Source organism: Bombus huntii, unplaced genomic scaffold (assembly GCF_024542735.1).
Source record: "Bombus huntii isolate Logan2020A unplaced genomic scaffold, iyBomHunt1.1 ctg00000281.1, whole genome shotgun sequence".
In the NCBI taxonomy this organism is placed as follows: Eukaryota; Metazoa; Arthropoda; class Insecta; order Hymenoptera; family Apidae; genus Bombus; species Bombus huntii.
In genome coordinates, this window is record NW_026099486.1 from 12,389 (window position 1) to 22,675 (window position 10,287).

Below are 10,287 nucleotides of genomic sequence, written 5' to 3' on the forward strand. Positions count from 1 at the left end.
ATTCTATTCTTTTCTACTCCCGCAGAAATAGCTCCGTTAAATCGTATCGTTTCTCTGTCTTATTCAATCCCGGACGAGCCCCCACTTGTAATATCGGAATATATTAATAATGGATTGAAAATACAGATATTAGTTAGACAGAGAAACGATGTTTGATTAACAGGAAAACTAAATGCAACGCTCGTATTTACAACAAATAACTTGACAACTATTTGGTAACTCTCTCTCTCTCTCTCTCTCTCTCTCTCTCTCTCTCTCTCTCTCTCTCTCTCTCTCTCTCTCTCTCTCACTAGCAACTCTAACACTCGACAACACTCGCAACTCAATTCTAACGACTCTATGCTTCGACGTCTCGATCAACTCTGATTCTCGCAACACGCACACTTTTCGATTCGCCTTGGATAGCGAAACCGTCCTTCTTCTAACGCGTTTTTAATACGCGATGGCGCTATCACTTTCTAAAAGCGTCGTCTTTACATTTCCGATGGCCACGGGCACATCCGACTGCCAGATATACAATGTGTTATAAGAGTATCATTACCATACTTTTCATGAAAAGAGCAATTTTTCTTGATAACTATACTCTGTAACATAGATTGAAGTCGCTGATTTGATCCCTCTGATATCGTTGTCTTATGAGAGTCTCGTCTGGTCTTGATTGGTTCTGTTGACTCTTATCGTTGTGAAAAATCGATTCGTTGTGTACCTTTTTTGTATAGAGAATTATTTTGTGGTAGAATATAATGTTGTAATATTTGTGGTCTTTACTTTACTAATTTTGTCACTGAGCCGCTCTTTGGTTAGTTGAGCGATTCATATTCCGCATATATTCCGTACTTGCTTCGCTTGGTACTTTTATAATTTTCGCAGTTACAATAAAAAATTTAATTCTTAACAGATTAAAGATTTAACCTCTTGCTTTATAGTGTACAATAATTTTTTTTTTTTTTTTTTTTTTGTATAGGTTATGTGATCCATAGTTTGAGTGAGTAGTACATATATATATATATATATATATATATATATATATATATATATATATATATATATATATATATATATATATATATATATATATATATATATATATATATATATATATATATTAAGATTAATATTTTATCAGTTTCTGTTCGTAACAACATCGAAGTAGTCAATAAGTTTGAAGAGTATAATTAAGGAAGTTATGAAGCAAGAGGTTAAGAACAAATTCTGAAAGAGGTTATGTACAACTCAGTAGTACTGCTTTACATTACTTTGCGAATTACTTTTCAAGCATAAAAATAGTTTAACAGCCACTTATAGTTACTTCCTTACCATTACATTCATTAAATTCGTTTGATTTTGTAAACAAAATAACCACGCTGACCAGTCTCTTATTTAAAATAGAATTATTTTGTCATATATCCAACAGTTTACTTTCTCTTCGCTTTGTCTCGTATTACGACTTTATAACGGTGTTTCTTTAAACTTTAAACGATCGTAATAAATGTATTTACGGACGATGACTGATATCTGGTCTGTCTTAAAGTTGCAACTAATTAGTACCCCGTTACTTTGGACGTTATGAAATGTTGTATAACCAAAGACTTATCTTCTCTTTTGGTAGTTGCATAAGAGAAGACTGAGCCGTTGAAACGCTCGAATAGATTAGCTGATTCGCTTAACGTATTTTTACTTCCGACGAGCTAAACACAAGAGCAGAAAGCACATAAGGAATAATACAGAAACGTCAAACGTATACAGAAATATATTTCGTAAAAGCATTAGTACGTAACATGTCTTTATAATTCTATTTATGTATAGTAAAATGGCTTGTATCCATTTTCATGAATTATAACTGACATTTCAAAGCATTCATGTAGATATGTAACTCTCGTTAATTAATAATTTAACAATGCGTCATGAAACGTATCATTTTCGTTTCTTCCTTTGTTTCGTTATACACAGGAACGAATTTGTAAATAAAGATGTATAATCAACGATAACATATGACAGCGAGTATAATAACTGTCAGCAAAGGAAGAGGTCGGTAAAATGATTGTGGTTGATTTCAGTGTATCGGTAAATAAGCTTTGACAGACGTTGCCGGGGGACTCGGTGTCGGTGAAACCGCGTCGATGAAATGATTGTCAGTAATTTAAAGATAACCCAATTTATTGATCTGTCTCCCCTTCATGGCGTTGTACGTCTCTCTATAAAACATATTCTACCTCGGAGGGCTGAAAAATTTAACTTGGTCTCACTGGACTGGACTGTAAGTAAGAAAATTGAAATGCAAAATCCACGTGTGAGCGCAACGGTTTAGATGGAAAGTTCGATAGGACAATTATGTATATTAGCCTGAAAGAAAGCTCGTGGCTTCGCACGCAACACGTAATTTCCCTCTCTGAAATAATCCTATTACAACGATACGATTTAAAATTTTCCTTAACAGACCTCGCAATGTAATTCTTCATCTACAATTTTTTATTCGGCCTGAAACAAGAGACTTTCGAAGCCTTATAGAGTCTCGCGAATCTAAAAGTCAGGTTTCAACGTATTTTCGCGTCTTATTCTATAATACTGAAGACATTAAAGGTGTTAACGATTATTGTCTCACTATGTACGTACATCAAACGAGTACTTACGTAAGAGACGAATGGAAATGGAAACAGCCGAGAATAATTGAAGATAATTTGAATACGTTCCAGGCTATAATACAATTTCTCGTGAACCGTAATTGATTCGCAGAAGGGAATTGCTGCTTCTCACGACTAGCAAAGTGTTTCGCAAAAAAAGAAAAAAAAGAAAAATGGTATCGGAAGGATAGAAAAAAAGCGGTGGCCTACATCAAGCAATCTTCATGCCGATAATGCATTTATTATTCAGTTCGTTCATTTTCTATCGCGTAACAGACACTGGGATAACTGACAGAACGAGCGTATAAATCTTGCATCTCTCAACCTGACTTCTCCCAATTCGCATACTTCCATCCTTCGTATAAGTGACAATGAATCAGAAGAGTTTCATAGCAATATTGAACAACATACAGTCAACTACAACACCATTAGATACATCCACCATACAGTCAACTACAACACCATTAGATAACAGCAATACAATAGATTATAATTTTCTACGTGTCATTGATTCATCATCATCATTTTCCATTTTTTTAGCATATGTAAAAACGTATCTGACATAATCTTACCTCGCTCTTTGAGTAAAAAAATCCATTCAAATGAAACAAAGGGAAAAGAAATAAGAAAACAAACACTCACATATGAATCTTCATTACATAACTGTATGTACTCCTCGAGGTATAATTACTCAGACACGTTACAGCGTACCTTTTTCGTTCCCTGATGGCTGATGTTGATCGTTGACGTTTATAGTGAAAGAATTTCGTCAACGGCGCCATCTGGATCCTTGTTGAAAAATTAAAATAGCCGCAACAGCACCATTAAGCTCATCACCCAGAGTAGCTCTTGTTGCTGAGTCGTGGAGGAATTCTTATCATCAACGACATAAACTATACCAGTTCTGGTAACGTTCTTCAGGTGATCCAGACATTCGAAATCACAACATTCTTTTCCAAGGCGAAATTTTCTGCATGGCTGTAGTAAAAAGAAATCGATCAATTGTACAGATCAATCGTCACTCGACTGCTCGAGAATTCAGATCATCCAGAGAATAGAATAGAGACGTGGAAAAATGTAGTGCGATCATCGCAGTGGGAGGAAATAGGGGGATAGGGACCAAATGAATGAACGAGATGTTAAGGACAACTGACGATAAGTTCTTCTTTTGTCGGGAATTGCATGTTTGTGAATGGTTTGTGGGTGGTTAGGTGGAGAGAATTGAAGAGTTTGGAGGTGACTGGAAGAGTGTTTTGGGCAAGGTAGATTGCAGAATGGTTGCGGTAGCATTGTGTTAATTATGGGTTTGTACATGTAATCTTTGTATGTATCACTACATACAACCTAACGTATATTTTTAATAATACATCAGAGTTTTAGTTATTTCATAGCTATGAATTTTATACTCTATAATCTTGACGTTTTATTTCACAGAAGCGTTTGAATATCCATAAAAATTAAATGAACCAATGTATTCATTATCTTATAGAGAAGATATATTATTTTTAATTATGTTCCAATTATTTATCATGATCCTGATTTCCTTATTCTGAAAATTTGAAAGGAAGTTTTGTAGTTTGATACTTTCAGCGACAAAGGGTCAATATTGCTTTAGTATATTTCGTCACATATACATGTATATCTATATGTCGGAGATGAAAGGACACCGGAACCTTTGGATAGCCCCGCAACATTGCAATCTAAAGTCTACTATAACTGTAACTAAACTATTGTAGTTATTCAATCCGATTGTAATTGTTCGAGATTAGTGACGGTGAGCTTTGGCTCGAGGTGACAGTCTGTCGCCCAACGTAGCCGCGGTCAAGGGATGAACGCTTTGCCTAACAAAGGTATGGAGTAATTCTATAGCTCTCCTTAAAAGAAATATTCGTGGCGACACGCGACAGTAAACATTCCCACGGTTTCTGTCCCGTGGCTCGCCACACGCAGACCCTATTCTTCGAGTAAGATGATTGCCAGATGTCGATGCGTCTCCGCAGTACATGTTCGGCTAGCCCGAGGGCCCGTTATAAATCTTAAGGTTTAGTTAACTAAAGTCCTTCAAACAGACAAACAGTCTTTGTCCCAACTACGGGAAGATAGGGGAGACATATTTTTCAACGAGCGACGTCTCCCACTAGCAACTTTCCCTCGAGGGCGGCTACCATCTTTTTCTAACCACCGATATGGAGATTGACCAATTAGCAGCAACGTCAATTTCCCTTACTTCCTAAACGAAGGCTTTCCTCGACGAATCCGATGATCTCGTGTCCTTAGACACACCCCATTATAGTTTTCCTCTGTGGCATCATCGGGACGGGACGGGCATTCTTTTACGCGCTCCCGTCGACCAAAGAGTAACGTCTTTACGCTCAGCAATTATTTTTACGAATCAGACTTAGATTCAGCGAGAACGCCCATCTGTCATCCCGTTGGCCGCGGATTCGTTATCGAACCGGAGACCATTGTCACTAGTGTCGCGGACGTCTCACCGCCGTGGTAGATTGTCAAACCTGTGTTATTCATACCTGTGTCAATAAATCGTATCTTCGTTACACCGCAACGATGGCTACCTTCAATGAAGACTCCTCAAACACCGACAACCCTATCCCCAATGTCATTCCGACATATATATCCACCGAAAATGCGCTCTTGTAGACAAACGCTCGATTCGCGTCATAGCTTTTAAAGCTTGTCGCATCTCAATCCGTTGGAAAAAGTTTTTCCTGTAGCATATTTTATTTTTACGAACCAACAAGGTCTTTGTTTATTTCCTTCTGCTTTTGCTCCAATTTCCCCATTGTTTTTTCAAGGATAGTATTTCAGAGCCACTAGTCAAGTTTATTGTAACAATAAACGTACGTTTCGGAAACATTTTGTGCTGTGAAACAGAATACACTAAAGTTTGAAGGTCACATCGATTTTCGAAAGTTTATAAATGGAGGTGTATGACAGTATCACCAGCTGTTGCTGTCCAAGTAACTCCAACATCGAAATACTACAACGATTCCAATCGAAAACGCTAAGAGCCTTAATAGACGCACCTTGGTATGTTACCAACGAAACCATCCATCGCGACCTCAAGATACCTACAGTCAAAGAGGAAATAGCAAAATATAGCGACAGATATAGCAAAAGAGTCAACAAACACCGAAACCCCCTAATCACTGGACTACTCGATACGACGGACCAGATTCGATTTCTTTTTACTACAGACATGCAAAAAATTTCGTCTTGTCTTACTTCCTCAACAACTTTTAGATCTGATAGAAAAAAGAAACATACGAAGTAATAAGTAATGCTTACTAATAAATTCAACAAATACAGAGGAAGATGGCTAAATCGATAAATTAACGAGACTAAAAATTAATTACATCATGGATCTCTCGCTTTTAATTTTAAGCTGTAAATTACCGATATCGGTGACTGCCATATTCTCTTGAGTTTCCAAATCGTAAAGAATCTTTCCCCAGGGATTGGTCAACTGTGTATGTCCCCATGCGACGTAACTTGCTTAAGGAACACGAGCCGGTGATATGCAGGCAACGTATAATTGATTATCATTCGCTCTGAAACGCTGAAGTAATGACCAGTGCAGTGGTCCAGTGGTCATATTGAATGCCGCTGGATATATCAGCATTTGGCAACCTAACCCAGAGAAGCAGGAAATATGAAGCCACCGAATACCAATTAACTTCGTAGTTGCACGATTCACATTCCATCATTTCTGAATATGCGAGGACAGTCCTCTTATTGTGCTTTTAATTCTTTTATTTGTTTCATTTTCAGCAAATATACTGGTTTTTTTAAATTAAGCTTCTTTTTATACAGAGTTACAGATTATATTAATTTTATATAGAATATATTTAAGAAAGATATTTAATTTTTTGCTAGTTAAGTATTGATCGATTAAGTTACTGTACCTTTGTTCCGATAAATGCGTGCCATTTCCTCGAATCTAATATCATAGCAAATGCCAATACCTATTTTGCAGCCCTTCACATCGAACGTCGTTAGGGAGTTACCAGGACTGAGTGAATCACTCTCTCGAAAAGTAATCTTATTAGGAATGTCGATGTCGAATAGATGTACCTAATAACATAAAAATGTGGTCGCTAATTCTATTGCTGCAACTTTTGTAATTTAATATCAAAGTTACCAACTCCTAAACTTTAATTATTTTTTATTTAATAACTGACAGCGTTTTTATCACTTTCTTTTATTAAAAAATCTTATCATTTAATAATGTTTAAAAAGGAGAAAAAATAAGTATAATAATATTTTAAGTATGTGAAAAATTTATACAACAACAAACACATTACAACAAAAATGGGCGTTTCCCGTATCATAACGTATTTTATAAACCGTAAATTATAGAATTGGTTATAGTATACGTATGTACATATGTATATTCCTAAATTATTCCTAGATAGAGTCACTTTCTTCACCCCAATATTTTCAAATTCAAAGCCATAAAGGAATATATTACTTACCTTTCGGTGTTTTGCTATCAAAGTTCCATCGGGACCCCAAATAGTACAGGTATTGTACAATTTAGCGCCCTCTATTTCAGGCATCGTACCACCAACTACATAGATGTTGTTTTCTTTAGCTGCGTTCGATGAAGCAACGCTCGTTTCACCATCAGGAATACTCTCGGCGTATTTTGGAAAGTACTCTGCATTGCAATATTTCAATTAATGAAGAATAACTGTCTTTTGTTCCAACCATAAATTAAATTGAAATGTTTGTCAGTTTTTTATTTTTTAAATTATTAAAATAACTAAGTTTTATATTTCGACTTAATTAAATATGCAATTACTTAGCTAATAGTATATATAATAAATTGTTTCTACAGGTTCAAAATGAAAAATGAATATTTAGAAATATTTAATTACGACAATGCTATTTGTGTTAGCATCAGTGGCTTGTTACTCAACGACTTTGCTAGTACTTTTTGAAACATAAAGTTAGTTTTCAATTAACACTTATACTAGAGGCGGAATTATAAATGCAAAATAATTGATAATACTAATTTATAAGTACCTAATTATTAGTATCTTAAAAAATATATTTATACAAAAATCACGATAATCATGAAAATGGGGAAATCCTATATTCTCGAATCAATTCACAATTTATTTTGTATATTAATTAGATTCCGCGCTCATCAGTACGTACTCACTGGCGACATCGAGAAAATGTATCGGCAATTCCTCGTACGACCAGAGGATCGGAAATATCAAAGGATATTATGGCGCAGCGCGAGTGGAGAAACAGAAACATATGAGCTTAACACCGTAATACTCTTATCATAGAAATAGAAGCAGTCCTCAATTCCCGCCCGCTAACTCCTATCTCCACCGATCCAAATGATCTCCTAGCCCTCACTCCCGGACATTTCCTCATTGGCGATTCATTAATGTGCTTACGTGATCGAGATTTCAGAGACATTCCATCGAACCGACTCTCCAAATGGCAGCATATCCAACAGCTTAAACAACATTTTTGGAACCGCTGGCATAAGGAGTATTTGAACGAGCTAACCAACCGCAATAAATGGAGCAAGGGTGGACACAGCATCCAAAAGGGCACAATCGTCATCCTCAGAGAGGACAACGTTCCCTCCATGCATTGGCTTCTGGGCCGAGTTATCAAGGTTCATCCAGGCGCCGATGGTGTCATCCGGACAGCTACAGTTCAGACGGCAAAGAGCATTTTGGATCGGGGCGTCAAAAGGCTTGTCCCACTGCCAATTCAACCCGATCTCGAGAAACCCGAACAACTAGCCATCGAGACGAAATAAGATGGGAACCTCAACCACACCTCGCTAGTTTGATCGGTACCCTCTCAACGGGGGGAGAATGTTACGCCATGCGGCTTACCATAGGTCATATTCTTAACTATCGATCGCGGCACTATAATGTCGCAGACGGATCGTCGCGTCTGCCCGGCAAACAAACATTGTAGTGGCAAGCGCATGGTTCATTAAGCAGGGCGACTTCCAGAAACGTCGACTCGTGGCCCGTATTTTACCTCGCTGTAAAAGAATGTGGCGTGATCCGAACGTAGTGGGGGTCGCCTTCCAGAAAAAACGAAAAAAATCGAAAGGCGTTCAGAACTTTTCGAGAAGTCGAACCGTCAACACATGTGGTATGTCGCGCATTACTTATCAACCAAAACGCAGTTACATTTTTTTTGTTCCATTTATATCTTTCTAGTTAATAAGTTGTTGAAATAAACATTAATTTATTTGTGTTAATTCTGTGGAATTTCATTGAACTACCCTTATTATCATAATCGAAATAAGGGGATCGATCAGTTCGTGGCGTCGATTATTTAATCGTAATGGGAACTTACAACTCTCGTTGACGTGCTATCTCGCGATCGCGTCTCTCCGCGAACGGTCGAAACAAAATGATTCACTAAAAACTGTCCTGAATTCCTAAGAATTTATTTACCGAAAAACTGACAAAGTGTTTATTTAAAAAATGAGGTTGAAGGTAGTCCTTTTCTTTCATTTCATTCATTTTCATTTTCTTTCTTAAGTATGGCTAACACAATATCTAATCAATTAAAATTTTATATTTTCACGTGAAAAGTTTCTTTAGATAATTATTATCAACATGATGACTCACTCTTACGGATTAATACGTGTCTGTAGGGCAATCCGGTGGACTTGATCGGCTTTTTACTTCGAAAGTTGAGTAATCGGTGTCGCTTTCTTACGCATCTTTGAACTGTATAAATGTTTTAAAATTGTTTGATCCAGAATGTACCACACCGGACAATCAAGAAGGCAGGTGCCTTGACTACAGAAAATGTAAACCTCTGCAAGAAATATGGCAGATACAGTACCGTACAGCCACCGATTTTTATAGACGATCAGTGTGCAGATACCAGGGCAATGTTACGATCGTTTGCTGTCCGAACGATCCAAACAAAGAGAAGAGAGAAATTTTAATAAAAACTGTGTATAAGTATAAGGCTTTGCGACCACCATACTGTGGTTTTAGCAACGTCTCTCATACCAGGGTGGTCGATGGTAAACCAGCTGAACTTGGTACGTTTTATGTCTTTCTTTCCGATTAATAATAAGCCATTTACTGCAAAGAATGAACTTTAAAGGCATTAAACAGCACATCAATGTACATTTCAATTAGACTAAATAATAATGCTATGATTTTATCGGTAGTAACTTTACTTATTAACTTGAATTATTTCTTTCTTTTACTTCATGTTAGGAAGAGTATCTTTTTGCTTGAAATAAAAAATTGATATAGGAGTAATAATATGGATAGAGATCAAAAACTGTTAGGGCAGAAATTACACGTTTGAACTTTATAGTTCAGTATAGTTCAAATAGAAATTATATAGAATTATTTAATAATTTGTATTCCACTGGAATAAAAATTTAATTTCTGTCTTTATCAAATCTCTATTTCAGAGTATTTGTACGTATGTACTTATCGTCTGCTGTATGATCGAATATCGAATAGGTAATAATCGTTGTTACCCGTTATGTGAGAAAAAATTATGTATATTCACAACTATGACTATTGCATTTTAGGCGCTTGGCCATGGATCGCTGCATTAGGTTTTCGTAATCCCCGAAACCCAGACAAACCACTATGGAAGTGCGGAGGTTCCCTGATATCGGCTAGGC

The 10,287-nt window shown here is 36.6% G+C and overlaps 1 protein-coding gene across 1 annotated transcript; it reads right to left on the minus strand.

Annotated features, from left to right (window-relative positions):
* Nucleotides 1-6,444: 6,444 nt before the first annotated feature.
* Nucleotides 6,445-7,293, minus strand: LOC126877912 (omega-amidase NIT2-A-like). Its single transcript, XM_050640345.1, has 2 exons — nt 7,115-7,293; nt 6,445-6,713 (listed from the first exon to the last, which is right to left on the minus strand). Exons 1-2 carry the CDS (start codon nt 7,196-7,198, stop codon nt 6,531-6,533), a joined length of 267 nt encoding a protein of 88 aa, XP_050496302.1. The 5' UTR covers nt 7,199-7,293; the 3' UTR covers nt 6,445-6,530.
* Nucleotides 7,294-10,287: the final 2,994 nt, after the last annotated feature.

Bases quoted from the DNA above. Each gene is read 5' to 3' on its own strand.
- LOC126877912 (XM_050640345.1), bottom strand. From the start codon at position 7,198: ATGCCTGAAATAGAGGGCGCTAAATTGTACAATACCTGTACTATTTGG. The intron at 6,714-7,114 runs GTAAGTAATATA...TTATGTTATTAG, and splicing joins TGATAGCAAAACACCGAAAG to GTACATCTATTCGACATCGA.